Here is an 18289-nt window from a genome sequence, read left to right on the forward strand (position 1 = left end):
CACTTATGCTCAGCTATGGTCTACTTGGCTTTCCAGGGGTCTGCACAGTTACCTGCAGCATCATCCAGAAAAGCACAGATAGCACACTTCCCCTTCACTCTCCTAGTGTCTTTTTTTTGGATGGACCTTGCAGTGCTACTGCACAGCAGGAGTGCTACCCACTTGAGCCATACACCTCGAGTCCATTTTGCTATGGTTATTTTTAGAGATGGGGTCTCATGAACTATTTGCCTGAGCTAATCTCGAACCTCAATTCTCCTATCTCAGCCTCCCAAGTAGCTAGGATTACAGGCATGAGCCACAGGTGCCTGGCTTAATGTCTCTGTTTGGATGGTACTGGAGTTTCAGTCTTATGCTTGCTAGGCAGGCCCTCTACCACTTAAGCCACATCCCAAGTTCTTTTTTGCTTTAGTTACTTCTCAAAAAGTTTCCTGTTTTTTTTTTTTTTTTTTTTTGTGGTGCTAGAGTTTGAACTGAGGACTTTATAGTAGCTAGGCAGGGGTACTAACAGTTGTATCATGCTGCCAGCCCTCCCTCCCTCTTTCTCTCTCTTTCCTTCCTTCTTTCTTTTGGTAGTACTGAGGTTTGAATTTGGGGCCTCACACTTGCTAGGCAGGTGCTTTACCATTTGCATCACTGTCAGTCCCGCTTTAGTTATTTTTGTAAAATTTTGTTATATTATCGTTGTATTATGAGCCATTTACAAAAGTTCTTACAATGTATCATAGTTGAATTCACCCCCTCAGTAATAAATGAGCCACTGTTTGTCAAACATTTAAATGTTCAACTACAGATTAGTTGGGTTCATAACTTTTTTCCCCTGCAGTACTGGAGTTTCAACTCAGGGTCTCATGCTTGCTAGGCAGGCACTCAATCCCTTGAGCCACTCCTCCAGCTAGTTGTTTTTTTGCATAAGGTTTTGCACTTATGCCTGGACCAAGATCCTCTTATTTACACTTCCCTGGATGATAGGTGTGTGCCACTGTGTCCAGGATGTTATTAGGGGGATCCTGTGAACTTTTTTTTTGGTGGGACTGGGGTTTAAACCCAGGGCTTTGTAGTTGCAAAGCAGGCGTTCTACCACTTGAGTCACACCTCCAGTCCACTTTGCTCTAGTTATTTTGGAGATGGGGTGGGGGGTATCCTTGTGAACTATTTGCCATTTGCCTGGGCTGGCCTCAAACTGCAATCCTTAACCTGATCTCAGCCTCCTAAGTAGTAGCTAGGTTTACAGGTGTGAGCCACCAGTGCCTGCCTGAAAATTATGATGCTAATTTTGTGATACATAACTTCTCTCTCACTCTCTCTTTTTTTTTTTTTTTTTTTTTTTTTTGCAGTACTGGGGTTTGAACTCAGGTCTTTATGCTTGCTAAGTAGGCACTCTACACCTTAAAGCCATGCCTCCAGCCCTCGAGAACTTTTTGCCTGGACTAGCCTCGAACTGCGATCCTTCCAATTTCAGCCTCCCCAGTAGCTGAGATTACAGGCGTGAGACACTGTGCCTGGCCTAATGTCTCCATTTTTACTTTAAGAAATTCTATTCCAAATCTACTCTTACCATTTACAGGCTGGTGGTTCTTTAGTGTTAGGAACCCTGGGGGGCTTGTTAAAGCCCAGATTACTGGGGGTGGGCACAGATAGACGACATGTGGAGAACCACTGCCCCAAAGTGTCCACTACATAAAACAGGATAGTGCCACTAAGTATCTATTCTTTTTGTATCATTCTTGAGGAATGAATACACTGCCACACAAATCATGTTCTCTGTCCTGTGGTTCTCATGAGGAAGCCTGGTTAAGGTGGCTGGTGCAGTGACTAAGTGCTTCAAAATGCAAAGAAAACAGACTCTTCTTTTGGGAGACCCTTATTAGTGTGACAGGTCTGCTAGCAAATCTAGTGGAGTGTCACTTTGATATTTCACAAGGTACTTTTAGCGCTATAGCTTTCACCTGCCACTCAAGAGTCAGGGCTAGAAAGATGAGTATCATGGCCCAATTGTGGACAAGAGATAGGCTATGGGGGAATTGACCCTGCTATTTAGAGGTATACTTTATCTGCTGCAGCCAAACCTACTGTCTGGCAGAAGTTAATCCTGCCCTAAAATGCTTTTACCTTCCCAGAGACTAAAGGGAGCCAAGGTTAATGCTCTTAGTGATTAACATGCCTGACAAAATTCACAAAAAAGATGAGGAAGAAAGGTGAGCATCTACTTCTACCTTCACAGCCTCCTGGGCGAAGGGACTAAAAAGATGGGCTTGGATGAAGATGAGGCTTGTCACAGGTGTTAACAACACAGTGTTTTAGACTTGAGTGGAAACATTTCCATAAGCAAAATACAATGAAATACTTTGATCCTTTAAGACCTCTCAGACCACTGTGGACACCTCTAGCACCTGGCCCCAGCAAACAGGAGTCTTTTTAGTTTCCTCTACCAAAAGGGTCTCCAGTGTGTAATTTCTAGTTTATTCCTGCTGCAGCTAAGCAGTTATCTCACCTTTCTCTAATGTCCCTGTGTCTCAAGGTACCCCTTACCTCACGCCCAGGCTCTGCAATTTGGGACTTTAGGGACAACACTCCTTAGTGCTGTGAATCAGTCCCCAAACCTGTGTTCCAGGGGGCTAGGCTGGTCATACACTAGAAAATGGCATTCTGGGTCTAAAGTGCCTGAGTCCTCAGACTACTTTGTCACTGATGTATAATTTTGAGACATTCAATGTATACTGAGTTCAGAGAGTTTCTGTGATCAGCAAAAATGACATGATCTAGGTTAATTTTTTATATTCTAAATGACTAAGCTATAATTCAGTCTAGATGTAGGAACAGATAAGATATAGAAGAAAACAAGCATAGTAAAAGATAAATTGTAAGAGACAGACAGTGGAAATATGGATAACTACTTTAAAATTCCTTCGATTTTTCAGAGTAATTAAAAACTGTTGTTACAGGAACAAAGGAGTCAGGTTTGGTGGCTCACAGCTATAATCCCAGCTACTTAGGATCGTGGTACAAGGCCAGCTTGGGCAAAAGTTAGTGAGACTCCATCTCAACAAAGCAAGACTGGCAGAACTGTAAATGGTAGAGTCCCTGCCTAACAAGGGTGAGGACTGAGTCGACCCCCCAGTACTGCCCAAAAAACCAAATAAAGCAAAAAAGTGCTCAGATGGAAGGGAGTGGGGGTGGGGGGGGGCAAAGAAAAGAGGAGAGGTAGTGGTGGTGTGTGGCTCAAGTGGTAGAGTGTTTGCCTAGAAAGCACAAGGCCTGAGTTTAAACCCCAGTACCACCAAAAACAAAAGGAAAGGGGAAGGAGTGACGGGGGGAGAGAGAGAGAGAGAGAGAGAGAGAGGGAGAGAGAATGAGAATAGCAGTGACATCCTTGCCACAGCTGGACTCTCAGAGTTGAGGTGCACCCTGATGGGACTTCAGCCTGCCTTGTAAGGCTAGCTTTAGGAGGCACTCAGTCAGGACCTACATCATGTAACTCCAGGGGCACTCTGGCCTCTGTCTAGCTCTCTGTGATGTAGCACCACCTTTTTTCAGGGGCCTGTCTGGACATCCCATTGGTCCTTGCTCACTAAGGTCTTCTTAAATGCTTCCAGCCTCCATAGTCACCTGAGCCAACATTTCAGGATGTAAAACTACCTGTGAGAACAGCTGAGCTCCTTATTAAGGCAATTGCCACATCTTGGGCTTGGCCTTTCTCTGCGGCTCCTCCTAGCCACCTTTAGACTGTATTCACACACAGTGATTTCCTGGTTTGGCATCACTGTGTTCCTTCCCTTACCAACCAGTAAAGAGCCCCTGACTCTCAGAATTCAGTATGGTAAGGCTGCCTTGCTCTTTACCAACTTCCAGTTCTGACACTGCCTTACTCTTTGGTGCCTGCTGTGCCCTCTGCCTCCTCTAACACTGTGTACATTCTTTGCTTGCTGTTTACCTGTTTCCTGCCTCCAAGCTGCTAGACATCAAAGACTGAGTCTTATTCATCTTTCTTTCCTACCTGGCACTAGGAAGTACTCAATGCTGACTAAAAGAATGATGAAAAAACTGACCCTCATGTCAACCCCAGATACTTGCCTACACCACACATAGGTACAGGTGATATTGGTGTGGCTTTTCCCTGCTAGACTGGATGCTCCCTGGAGACCACACTTAAATTTGTCTTTTCTTAGTTCTGACCCCATACCTAGCAGACTATGTAACACATCTGAACTAAGACAAGGAAGAAAATGGGGGAAAATTGGAAACCACCAATGGGCCTAAGGAAAATGGCCTATGAATGGAATTGTGAAAACAGAAAAGTGACGAAAGCTGCTCAGCTCAACCTTCTAATCCAGGAGTCAGCAAACCTGTTCTGTGAAAGGTCAGAGAGAAGCATCTCAGGACTTTTGAACCACTGGGGTCTCTGTCCTGACTACCCCTATCTGCTGTCATATAGCCAAAGCAGCCACAACTTTTTTTTTTTTTTTTTAACATAGGTGGCAGGCTGACTTGGGTTTAACCAATCTGCCTTATGCAGACACTGGGAGAGCAAGGCCTGAACCTCCTGAAGGAGGTACTCTTGAGAAAAAAAAACTGCTGTACGGCACAGCTCAGAGGACCCAGGAAGGAAACTCTGTGGGGATTGACTTTGCATCACGCAACTAACCATCCATGGCAAATGCAACAGACTCTACATCTGCATAGCTGCCAGGACTCTCTTCCTCAGTGCCCTGACCACACTGATCAGGATGGTTTACTACTGCCTACCTCTTGTACAGTGGACGTGAACTTCCTCAGAGCCTCGTTTCTCTAGGCACATCCTGAGTCAACACTGACAGAACACCTCTACCAGCAGTCCAGTTTAGAAAATTTGGGGTCTTTACTCCATTCACTTTAATTCATGGCTTTTCACCACCACTGTCTTCATCCAAGTCGCCAGCCCCAGGCTGGAGTTGTGGCTCAAGTGGTAGAGTGCCTGACTAGCAAGTGTGAGGTTCTGAGTTCAAATCCCAGTAATGCCAAAACCAAAAATCAAAGTAAGACAAAAACAAACCAAAAACTTAAACAAGGCTTCAGTCCCTTTGCTAGGGAAGAGCAGACCTCAACTGGTCTTCAGCCTACTTCTCAATTGACCTTCCCTCAATTCAGTCCCCTCTGCTCTGATACTAGATTTTTTCTGAAAGCTCCCTTTTATTCCTCCAAACTATTAGTATCTCTTCTGTAAGAACTCCCTCCCAGCTCACAGGCTGCTTGGCTTTTAGGGTTCTCTGCTCTGAGGCTGTGCTGTCAGGTCTATTCTTGGCTCCTGTCTACTTCTCCCTGATTCTTTGTTCTTAGTTGACAGGGAGTTGGAAGCCTATAAACTGCAACGCAGGGCTTCCTTAGTGGCTGGCTTCAGGTGATATCCTACCAATGGTGGACACTGACAGGGAAAGTCGTTATTTCCTTTTTCTGCTTCCAAGTGACACTTGCAGTACAAGCTTCAGGAGCAGCTCAGGCTTTTCAGGAAGGTAGCCTAGATTACTGACGGTGGCTTTAAATCCCCAGGATCCTCCTGAGTCACTGTATATAGGGGCAGACCCCATTTTCTCCTCAGCACTGGTGGTAACGCTAACAGATGTGGTTACATGAGCTCCCCCAGCACCCATACTTGATCAAGGACCTGTTTAATACCTTTTCCCCTTTTACTACTTTAGCTGGAGACCAAGGACGGCTTCCTGTAGTGAACAATCTGTGGGCAATACCACTTTCCCCTTTTTTGCTCTATCCCTTCTAGCCTCTTCTGATCATGGCTCCCATTTGAAACACTTGGAGTGGCTTCTGCTTTCCAGTCTGGATACCACAAGGAACGCTCAGCTTGAACTATTGCCTCCAGACCCCAATATACGATAATAGAAAGAATAGAACAGGAGAGAACAGAGAAGCAAAATCTACCTAACAGAAAGCATCCGAAGAGAATCACTGCAGAAACTGCTCTTCTAAACTACACTGTAACTTACTGTTACAACACAACCTTGATGTCACCTTGGCCACTTGTCTACAGTATCCACAGACATGACTGCCTGTGAAATGACATGTCTAGCCCCTCAAATGCTGCTTGTCTAAAGCATTTCCTTAGCAATTGCTTTGGCCCTTGTCCACAATGCTTTACTTCACGTTCATTTACAGAGTTCTAATATAAGCCCTGTTTTTTTCTCCTTTTACCATATACTCTCTAAAATTCAGATGTTTTCTTCCTTTGTACACTTGTTTTCTTAATTTACCAATACTGTCTCTTTATCCCCCACCCCTCATAACCTAAGCTCATGCAGCTTCCATGCAGGTTCATATAATATATATAAAGGCAGGCTAGCCTTTGCCTCCAAAAACAAACAAAAAAAGCTCCACCAAAAACCAAAAACACCCCAAAAACCCAGCTTTAAGTCCTTTTCTTCCTAAATGACAAAGTTTCACTGTAGCTATTATACTAAAAATAGCCACCTCAATTTTAATTTCTTATCAACTTCCCATGTCATGGTAATCTACAGGTCAATATGGATTGGCAGAAATTAAAGAATTCCAGGTGTATCTTTTGAACAATCATGGAAGATGAAGTGTAATTTCTGTAGTTTTAAATCATGAAGTAATCAGTATAAAAGCTATTTTCAACAGAGGAGGAATGCAGTGAATTCTTTTTTCTTTCTAATGATATTTAAATTACATGCTCTCCCTCACTAGGGTTAACTGTATACTTAATTCAGATACCTGACAAATTTAAGATCTGCATCCTGGCTGGAATCTAGCAGTCTCTTCAAAAATGAGTTCTTTGAGTTTTTCCTTAGGCAAATCATCCAATTCCATGTCAAACTTGAATGGTGCTTCAGCGATGGGCTTTAAGGAAAAAACAAAACATTTAATAGTCAAAAGTTATTACACTTAAGGTAGTAATTTACTGATTCATAAAACGACTCTGCCTTATATTCTGAAATTTATACAATAAGACTGGTGTCTCATAAAACATAAGAGTCCCAGGACAGGGGTGCAGCTCAGTGATGCAGCACTTGCCTTACATGTGCAATGCCCTGGGTTCTATTCCCAGCACTATATAAAAACAAAAATGGACTGGGAGTATGAGTGTATAGAAATAACACAATGAAACTCCTTTATATAATTAATATATGCTAATGAAGTCTAAAAACAAAAAAAACAGATTCGAGAGTTGAGTAAAATCATTTTGAATATTCTCTAAACTTATCACAAATCCCAGAATAATTTCCAAATATTTTAAATGTTGCAATAACAGAAATGTACCATTGAGGGGGTAGTAGTATGTTTATACAATCTAAAACATGAATCTAAGCCAGGCGCCAGTGGCTAACGCCTGTAATCCTAGCAACTCAGGAGGCAGAGATCAGGAGGATCACAATTTGAAGCAAGCTTGCATCAAAAAGAAAGAACCCTACTTACAAAAATTTAGATATAGAACTAGGGGTATGGCTCAAGAGGTAAAGCACTTGCCTAGCAAGTGCCCCCAAGTTCAAACCCCAGTACTACCACCATCAAAATAAATAAATAAATAAGATATAGAATGTAAGACTGGGAAAGAAAACACTCTCCCCCAAAATTTGGGGTGGTGGGGCCGTTTTGGGGATTGAACTCAGGTCATACTTCTAGGCAAACAGTCTCCTGCTAGAGCCACACTCCCAGTCTAAAAAAATATTTTTAAAGAATTTTTTGACACAAGAGGCCACGAATAGCCAAGGCAATACTCAGTCAAAAGAACAATGCAGGCGGTATCACAATACCTGACTTCAAACTATATTACAAAGCAATAACAATAAAAACAGCATGGTACTGGCACAAAAACAGACAGGAAGACCAGTGAAACAGAATAGAGGACCCAGATATGAAGCCACACAACTATAAGCAACTTATCTTTGACAAAGGAGCTAAAAATATACGATGGAGAAATAGCAGCCTCTTCAACAAAAATTGCTGGGAAAACTGGTTAGCAGTCTGCAAAAAACTGAAACTAGATCCATGTTTATCACCCTATACCAAAATTAACTCAAAATGGATCAAGGATCTTAATATCAGACCCCAAACTCTTAAGTTGATACAAGAAAGAGTAGGAAATACTCTGGAGTTAGTAGGTATAGGTAAGAACTTTCTCAATGCAACCCCAGCAGCACAGCAACTAAGAGATAGCATAGATAAATGGGACCTCATAAAACTAAAAAGCTTCTGTTCATCAAAAGAAATGGTCTCTAAACTGAAGAGAACACCCACAGAGTGGGAGAAAATATTTGCCAACTATACATCAGACAAAGGACTGATAACCAGAATATACAGGGAACTTAAAAAACTAAATTCTCCCAAAACTAATGAACCAATAAAGAAATGGGAAGTGAACTAAACAGAACTTTCTCAAAAGAAGAAATTCAAATGGCCAGAAAACACATGAAAAAATGCTCACCATCTCTAGCAATAAAGGAAATGCAAATTAAAACCACACTAAGATTCCACCTCACCCCTGTTAGAATAGCCATCATCAGCAACACCACCAACAACAGGTGTTGGCGAGGATGCGGGTAAAAAGGAACCCTCTTACACTGTTGGTGGGAATGTAGACTAGTACAACCACTCTGGAAAAAAATTTGGAGGCTACTTAAAAAGCTGGACATCGATCTACCATTTGATCCAGCAATACCACTCTTGGGGATATACCCAAAAGACTGTTATTCCAGAGGCACCTGCACATCCATGTTTATTGCAGCACTATTCACAATAGCCAAGTTATGGAAACAGCCAAGATGCCCCACCACTGACGAATGGATTAAGAAAATGTGGTATCTATACACAATGGAATTTTATGCAGCCATGAAGAAGAACGAAATGTTATCATTCGCTGGTAAATGGATGGAATTGGAGAACATCATTCTGAGTGAGGTTAGCCTGGCTCAAAAAAAACCAAAAATCGTATGTTCTCCCTCATATGTGGACATTAGATCAAGGGCAAACACAACAAGGGGACTGGACTATGAGCACATGATAAAAGCGAGAGCACACAAGGGAGGGGTGAGGATAGGTAAGACACCTAAAAAACTAGCTAGCATTTGTTGCCCTTAACGCAGAGAAACTAAAGCAGATACCTTAAAGCAACTGAGGCCAATAGGAAAAGGGGAACAGGTACTAGAGAAAAGGTTAGATCAAAAAGAATTAACCTAGAAGGTAACACCCATGCACAGGAAATCAATGTGAGTCAATGCCCTGTATAGCTATCCTTATCTCAACCAGCAAAAACCCTTGTTCCTTCCTATTATTGCTTATACTCTCTCTACAACAAAATTAGAAATAAGGGCAAAATAGTTTCTGCTGGATATTGGGGGGGGGGAGAGGGAGGGGGCGGAGTGGGTGGTAAGGGAGGGGGTGGGGGCAGGGGGGAGAAATGAACCAAGCCTTGTATGCACATATGAATAATAAAAGAAAAATGGAAAAAAAAAAAAAAGAATTTTTTGAGATAAGGTCTTATTATTATTCTCATGTACGCGCATGAACGTTTATGTGTGTGTGTATATATATATATGCACACATATATACATACATATATACCATATATATATATACGGCTCAGGCTGGCCTCAAACTCATGATCCTCTTGCCTCAGTCTTCCAAGTGCTGACATTATAGTTGTGTGCCAAGATACCCAGCTACGTTTTGATTTTTAAATGTCCACAACTAAAGCGTTATAGGACTAAACTGTCAATCAGTGGATGCACAGATCTCAGATCTCACCCACCTAATCCTCACACAAGGCTTTTATTGAGAGGACATGTGAACCCCAAACACTGCACTATACTTTGGCCACACACAATGGAAAGAGGAGTCATGTCTACAAGAAGGGAACAAGTAGCGCTTCCTGAAAATAGCTCTATGTGATGTCCTACATATGTCATCCGCTGCACTAGTTCACTGATTAGGACACCAGTACCTTAGGAAATCCCCAGCTCGCAAAGCTGGGAAGAGACCTGACCCTCATATTCCCACCTATTTTGTGTCACTGTGTTGTAGATTTCTCTGCAAGCTACTGCAAATATTTGTTTGGGGGAAGGGGTGGATGTGGACATGGGGTGGGACTGATTAATACTTCTTCATTTTGATTTCTATCGTCTTTATCAGCTTAGCTTTGATAGTTTTTTTCCTTTCCTTTTCCATTTTGTTCCTTAATTTTAACATCTCCTTCTTGTTCTGTCCTTTAAGAGTAGAATGTGAAGATTTTATTTTCTAATCACACAGAAACCCCTAATAGAACAATCTAAACTTTGGCTTATGTTGCATTTTTCTTTGCTATACTCCAGAGAATAAAGGCTAAAACTCAACCCACAGAGGGACCAGACGGAAGATAGTGGGACTGCCCTGGAAAGAACATGATACAAAGTACATTCAGTCTGCTCTAAAGAGATGCACACCCAACTCTGAACTCATAATCTCTCACAACAGACTCTGTGTCCTGTCTTCAAGGAACCACACAACCAACACAGTCACCAAGCAATGGTATAAAACATGCAGGTGACTTCTCTTCATTCTGCATACTGTCCCATGGGTTCAGGTGTCTCTTGCTGCCAAGGACCATGACAATCTACAGCCTTAGACCCTTACCCTCTCCATGCTCTAGTGGTGTAGCTGTTCTCCTTTGTCCATGCATTTCCTTGGCCCCCACCTCCTACAGGTGGTTGGAAGTTTTTTGAGGTAAACAGAAAGGGGTAGGGGCAAGGGTTCTGAGTTATCTCCCACAGTGCTTACCCTCAAGCCAGACAAGGCAGGTGTGTTAGAAGGACAAGGTATACCATCATGCAGTCTAAGCAGGATGTGGTTGGGCCCACTTCATAGTTGGTCTACAGCTATGAAGAAGCAGTCAGGAGCATGGGCTCTTACCTCATCACTTGGGTCATAATACTGCTCCAGATATGGGTGGGCCAGAGCCTGTTCGACTTCAATCCTTTTGTGAGGGTTGAATGTCAGCATTTTGTCCAATAAGTCCAGAGCTACAAAGAGAAAAGTTTTGCAGTGGTGAGAAGTAGTAGTCACTAAAATACTTTCCATTTCCTGTTTAAGTAAACTGAACCATAAGACTATAATAGAGGGAAGCATCACTGTGGCGTGAGAACCCAGCACACTGAATACTTACTGAATCTTTTGAAACTATGTCAATGTAGGTACTGGACATCTGACAACTGTAGATTCCAATGCTCAGAAAGGTAGAGTGGTCAGCCAAAGGTTAAAAGTGGAAGATTGGAATTTAAACCCAATCTGTAAAATCTGAACATTTCCTAAATCACTACTCTGCTTTAAAGGTATCAAAAGCAAAGTACTTCTCTCACATCAACTTCAAAGTTATTTTTGCATTGGTCATTTTGTTTCTCAACACACAGAAAAGGCCTGCAAGGCCACAGAAGAAAACAGTTGTCTTTTCTGTTCTGGCTGAAAGTCATGTGTGACCCACAGGCCCCAAGTCTACCCTGCAGGCTTGGAGTCTTTCTGCAGAGCCCAAAGCTGAAAGCACTCTTTTGGCTTGGCCAGTCATCAACAGCTGAGTGCTCTTTCATGTTAGGAGTCCAGCAGTAAAGAATGGGACACTGAGAATGGGACAAGGGGGCAGACAGAGAACAGGATGCTCTGCTGGGTATCTGACACTAGTGTCTAGGCTCCCCCTCAAGTCAAGAAGATGGGCAAATGGCAAGGCTAACAGTGCTTAGGATAAAGAATCGGGGAAATGATAAAAGCCTTCCTGGGTTAGCAGGAGCAGGCATTCATGAGAAAGAATGTATGCCACTTGCAGGCAGCAAAAAGGGATTATTTTAAAACCATTTCATGTTTTATTTAATAATGACCAGCCCAGTGGGTGTCAACTTAAGGAGGTCCTTCCTTCAAATTACACCATAACAGGAGCCTCAAGATACAGAATAAGAAAGGAGCTACAAAAATCCTCTCTTAGATCCTAGCTCACAGACCCTCCAGGACTCCTGAAAAACCTAAGACTCAAGTCTAAAAACCTACTGCAAGTCTGAAAAACTAACAGCCAGTAAAGAATATTCATTTTTAGAGACTACAAACAACAGGAAGAAAACAAAAAATATGGGCATCTACTTTTTTGTTTTTTGGAAGTACTGGTGTTTGAACTCAGGGCCAGCTGGGCATCTACTTAATGAAGTCTCTTTTCTTACAATGATCATTTCTTAGTAGGTTGTTTGTAGTAGCAGCATCTACCTTGCCCATCTGCCAATCACTACATGCTATTAAGCCATAAGAATAGAATGGTAAAAGATCATTTAATAACCAAAATGTATTGCCACAATTTCATATTCATGATCAACTTAAGTAAATCAGTTCTAGCTTACTTTACTGAAATAAGTTTTTAATTATTCACTCATTAAAAAATGTTGCTCAACCCTTGAAAGCAGATCAGTAAACCTTCTGAAGCTCGTCTGCTAGATGAGATGGGGACCAGGATGCTCCCCATCTGGGCCAATAATAATAATAAATGTGGCAAACCACATGATGGATGCCGCGAGCAATTCCACCTAATAGAACTATTCTCTTATCCAATATATGCGGTTCCTTTATAAGACCACATAATGAATTTCTATAATACAGCTCAAATTTGTTTCTGCTTCTGTGTCTAGCTTTTTCAATACACATTCACAAGCATACTTTAGGAAATTACAGAATAATGACACTGCTTTACAGGCTATATGGAACATTTTGGAGCAGAAAAAGTTCTCCAGAGAGCAGAGTCTAGCCAGCTCATGCCTATAGCTGGACATGGGGTCTACAGGCTGTTGAAGTTTAGGAGGTAGTCCTCTCAATGGTAAGGACAGTAGTGCATGATGGTTAAGAACCCAGTCATTTCTAGCTTAAATCCTAGTGGCACTGACTACTTAGTAGAGACGGATGCCAAGCTTTAGGCTTCTCTAACCTACAATAAAGATAGTAAGGCCTACCTGACTTTCTGCTCTTGACCATGCCTCACCACAAAGAGATCACAGATATTCTCCCAATGTTTTCTTGAGACGCAGTTATTTGGGCTGAGTGTGGTGGCACGCACTTGTAATGCCAGCACTTGGGAGGCAGGAGTAGGAGGATCATGAGTTTGAAGTCAGTATGGGCTATGTAGGACCTATCTCAAAAACCCAGCAAAGGGCTGGTGGTGGTAGTATACAGCTGTAATCCCAGCTACTCAGGAGGCAGAGATCGGGAGCATTATGGTTCCAGGCCAGCCCAGGGCAAAAAGTTACTGAGATTCTATCTGGGCATGGTGGTTGGTGGTTCAATCCTGTAATTCCAGGTATGTAGGAGGCACAGGTAGAAGGATCTTGGTCTGAGGCCAGGCCCAGGCAAAAAATGTGACACTTTATCCAAAAATAACTAAAGGGAAAAAAAAAAAAAAAGACTGGGGGTGAGGCTCAAGAGGAAGAGTGCCTGCCTTGCAAATGTGAGGTCCTGAGTTTAAACCTCAGTACCACACACAGAAAAAAACCCCCAACAACCCTGTCCCCACCAAAAAGTCATCTGGTCTTCTGCCCAATTAGGCACCATCTATGCTAGGAAAAGCCCAGGAGAACTTGACCAGATTCTAGTAGCATTTTTCTAAGCTGTTGGTTTGGGGGCACTTCTCAAACTTGTTGGTATTAAGTAGGAAAGCATTCAAGGAAACTAGGTATTCTGCAGCTTAAGCATTTTTAAAATAGATCTGTTAGTTCCTTCTAGTTAAATTCTAGGCCCTTAACTTCCAGACAAAAATTTCAAAAGATGGCTACCCCCCATTTGCAAAATAACTAGATCTCAGCTTAGCCTCCTTTTATTGCAAGTGCTATTTCTGCATTATTCACAGCTACCAAAGGAGAAAATGAGTGAAATGGGAAGCAGCTGGCAGGTGCTGATCCCACAAGTCAAGAGTGCTCAGCCCCCATCCTCCCACACCACACAGCAATCCGTTAGTATCACTCAGATGGAGTGAATCATGGTTGCCTGTGTGCATGCTTACTTGGACACAGGTTTATTTCCCCTGCAAGTCTGGAAGTCCTTTCAAGGTTGGGATTACATTGACCAAGATCCCTGACTCTCTCTGGTACCCACTCAGAATTCTATACCTTTAGTACCTTTAAAGGATATAGCAACCTGGTCCCCCATCTTCCAGCCCTTTTTCTTCCCTGTCCTGGCCCAGATCCTGGGCAGGCCTTGCAACTGGTCCTCCACAGCACCTGTTCAGCCCATCTTACCTGCTCGTCAAAATTCTGATCATGGATCAATACTGCAACCTGTCACTCCCATGTTCAACTCTGAGTTTCTGGACAGAGCCATAGAAAACTTAATTGTACAAATGTTTCTCAAACTTTCTGATCTCAGAACCTCTTTGTAACTTTTAAATATTAGTGAGTATCTGCCACTTGGGTGACTGGGGGAGGAATACATGGAATTTAAGACCAGCAGTAAAGTGAGTCGCCATCTCAAAAATTTTTTTCTTTAAGCTGGGCGCTGATGGCTCACATCTATAATTCTAGCTACTAGGGAGACAGAGATCAGGAGGATCACAGTTCAAGGCTAGCACAGGCAAAAAGTGAGATCTTAACTCAAAAACACCCAACATTCACCAAAAAAAGGCTAGTTGAGTAGCTCAAAGGTAGAGTGCCTGCCTAGCAAGTGTAAGTCCGAGTTCAAACTCTAGTAGTATGAAGAATTTTATTATTATTTTTTTTTTACTGAGAATCACTTTTAAAAAGCAGCCAGTTCAGCTCAAGTAACTGCAAGAACACTCTTCCTTGAGAAAACCAGTGCATTCTATATGCAGCAGAAAGGCTGTATGTAAAGTGTACTTCCCATTTGCCATACAGAATATCATAAAGACTTTTATTCAAGATGGGATTTAATGAAGCATATACTTTTTGCTGTTTCATCGAGAATATACTTCTGTGAATCTGGCAACATTTTTAGGTGGGAGGCTGTGGCAAGACAGATCTAGGGACCACACTGGTGCCATGGCCAGTGCTGGCAGTCTTGATTACTATTGTTTCAGTACCATGGGGGCAGATAGCAATGCAGAGAAGTGTAAAGATGCCATAGTGCTGTGAAAATGGTTTCAGCTGGTTACCGTGCAAAGTCCTGAGGACTTCTTGGGTCTATGCAGCACAAGACTGAAACTGTTGTGCTACAAAAACCTGAGATTTTCCATCTTATCAAAGCCCTCAACAGCTCTAGAACAGCTCTGGTGGGCCCCATCCTCTTTCTAAGACCCTCTCCATGTCACATGGCTTGAATTATGTCCTTCTTACCAAATGACCCTCACTACGCTCAACAGATCTTACAGAGGTAAGATGACAAAACTGAGACCTGTAGAAGTGATCTTCCTAGACTTCTCCCCACCCAGACCTGCTCACATGCTCTGAATTAGTAAGAAAGAGACAGACTCTCAAAGCCAATCCTCTATGAGCCCATTCCTTCAGATGGAGCAGTCATTTCTGTCTCCATTCTAAACTTCCCACTTCCATTCACTGTTTCAACTACTCTGTGTGTTCAGCAACAATCCCCTAATTGGAAAACAAACCCATGTTTTTCAGTCTCTTATCGTGCTAGCCTTCTCTGTTGCATGGACACTGCTGTGCAGTCCCCTTTCTAAAATGCCATTTCCCATTTCTGTGAAATTGCATGACTCTCATTCCCTTTTTCCATTGTTTTTTTTTTCCTCTTTTAAAAAATATTTCAAAAGCAAAGTATTTAATGCTGTTACACTGATTACAAAGTAAATTGCACTTTAACACACACACACACACAGCAAAATATGCATGTCTTCCATTTATGGATCCACTGTATGAACTGAAATTTTAGTGCTTAAGATGCTGCACAAAAACAGAAAAAACAAAAAAACCCACATGTTCATCAATAGGAATAAAGAAGCTGAAAAATATGGACTACCTCATGAATTTGCATGTCATCCCTGCACAGACAGGGTCCATGCTAATCTCTGTATGTTCCAATTTTAGTGTCTGTGTTGCCAAAGGGAGCACTTTATCCACCATTTCTATATTCTTCAAGGGCTCCTACTCCTGTTCCACTGCCTACTGAAGGTTTGTGTTCTCATGCTTCTTAATGTACACCTCTATCTTCAAGCTCTTGCATAATTTCAAAGGCCATGGGTTAAATAATTCCCAAAGCTATCTTTTACCTAGGATGACCAAATTTCAGATAAATAAATAAACTCTGTAGATAATGGAAGAATGTGTAGCCTATGGTCCTATTTACGACTTGTATGCATCCATGTGGACAATAACAAAGCCTGTAAGATCTTCAAACAGGTTATCTGAGAAAGACCTCTGACATGAACTACATTAAAAAACTACCCAAAAAATAGGAGACCAAAACAACAACAAAAAAAACCCCAAACCAGAATTCCTCACCTTTCTTGATAATGATGGCCATCTGCTGGTTTTTGCCTCCCATTGTTCACTGCCCCTAAGCAAACTGCATTTCACACGGGCGCTCTCAGGCTTAGCCATGTTTCCCTGCTATGCTGGGGAAGTGGTGGCACTGGTTGGGCCATACTTATCTGGATTCCTCTTTGGCCATATTGAAGGGGAGAAAGACATTCAAGTCGGGGACAAAGAGGCAACAAGAGTCAGCCTATGGCTTGGGCTATAACCATCAGGAAATGGGCAGTATGAACCCAGAGCTGCTGGGTGGCCTTCTTACTACCACAAAAAAACAGGAGTGACTGACAATAAAGACAGTACAGAGGAAGAAAAGCTGATTTTAGGCAAAGTGATTATACTCATGAATCCAGATTCCATTTGACTTTTCTTTCAGTTACAGGAGCCAATAAAATACTTCTTTAGGCCTAAGCCAGTTGGCAGTAAGTTTTTGTTATGTGGAGCTGAAAAGGCCTCAAATAGCTGACCCACCAAACCTGTCCCCAAGTCTCCTCAAACACCCATAGCATTGATCAATGCTAATCATTTGACATAGTTTGATATACATTTTACTTATAGATGAAGTAATACCACAAACAAATGCTATATTATTTTCCCATGGTAAATATTACTCATTATTTTCCCATGTATCAAAGTTTGTTAAACAAAAGACTTTTTTTGTGTGTGTGTATACTAGGTTATTGAACTCAAGGCCTCACCATTGCTAGGCAAGTACTCTACCACTTGAGCCATGCCTCCAGTCCTAAAAATGACTTTTAGTGGCTTTATTATATTTCTTTAAGTAGCTGTTATCATAATTTATTCAATGACTTGACTAGCATCTAGAATCTTTGTGGTTTCTAAAGCCTAACAGGTTACTTAACACGGCTCAAACTAAATTCTCAACTGCAATCCCCTAAATTGCTTCTATAGTTTTCCTCATCTAAGTATTTCTTGTGAATTTTATGCCCTTGTCCTCTGCTCATTTATTTACTCACTGAAGTCTTAGATTTGTTTTTGTTCTTTTTATACTAATAATACAAATGATGAATCTAACATTATTACCTAATAATTTAAGTCTTTCAATTATTCTATGAGGTGGAACTGAATTTGTTCCATTTTTGAGATGAGGAAATCATAAAAGTTGTCCAAAGCTAAAGGCTTCAAGCGTGGGGCCCTGATGTGAACTCAGAAGACTTACTTTAGAGCTGTAGGGCATTAGATACTACTGTGCTGTGTGCTCCCTTCTATATAACAGGAAAGGAATTCTTTAAATGTTATTCAATAGAACATTTTAGAACTATTGTCCACGCCCCATATTTTGTAAGTTTTAAATTTTTATGTGACCAAATCTATACTCCTTCCTTCATGTATATTTTTTTATGTTTGTTTGTTTTTAAAGCTTAGGAAGATAGTTTTTCCCCATGTAGAAATGAGAAAAACACTGAATACGCTAAATATTCCTATCTTTTAACAGTATGATTTTTAAAAAGGTCTTTAATTACTGATTCTTTTGGAATTCACTTTCATGTGTGAGTAATAATTCAAATTGATTTCCTTCCAAACAGAGATTCAACTAGCCTAGAACCATCTGCTGAATAATAATAATTTCTTCCCCCTCACTGGAGTCATTATAGAGAATTTTAACCAAAGATTCCTTTGAAGAAAAATCTACAATACCACTGGCTTAAGGGATTTGGCAATCAAAACTTCCAACAAATAAATGAAAAAGTGTTCAATTTCACTCTTAAAGACAAATTAAATGCCACTCCCGCCCCCATTTGGTTGGCGGACCCAAAAGTTCAATACCCACAACTGCTGGAACAAAAGACATGTGACATGATTGCCAAACTGCCCTCCACAGAGATGCT

The 18289-nt window shown here is 41.6% G+C and overlaps 1 protein-coding gene and 1 non-coding gene across 2 annotated transcripts in view; both read right to left on the reverse strand.

Moving 5' to 3' along the window:
- Positions 1-18289, reverse strand: part of Mapk1 (mitogen-activated protein kinase 1) — a 93543-nt gene that overhangs the window by 4669 nt on the left and 70585 nt on the right. The window contains exons 7-8 of the mRNA XM_020160760.2: positions 10894-11003; positions 6724-6849 (exon numbers count right to left, since the gene is read on the reverse strand). Of these exons, the coding sequence (XP_020016349.1) occupies positions 6733-6849; positions 10894-11003 (227 nt within the window). The 3' untranslated portion in view covers positions 6724-6732. The remainder of the gene's footprint in view (positions 1-6723; positions 6850-10893; positions 11004-18289) is intronic.
- LOC141419087 (U6 spliceosomal RNA) lies at positions 15913-16019 on the reverse strand. Its single transcript, XR_012443755.1, has one exon. It is a non-coding gene; the product is annotated as a U6 spliceosomal RNA (small nuclear RNA).

The sequence above is a fragment of the Castor canadensis genome, chromosome 18 (genome assembly GCF_047511655.1).
Source record: "Castor canadensis chromosome 18, mCasCan1.hap1v2, whole genome shotgun sequence".
Classification (NCBI taxonomy): domain Eukaryota; kingdom Metazoa; phylum Chordata; class Mammalia; order Rodentia; family Castoridae; genus Castor; species Castor canadensis.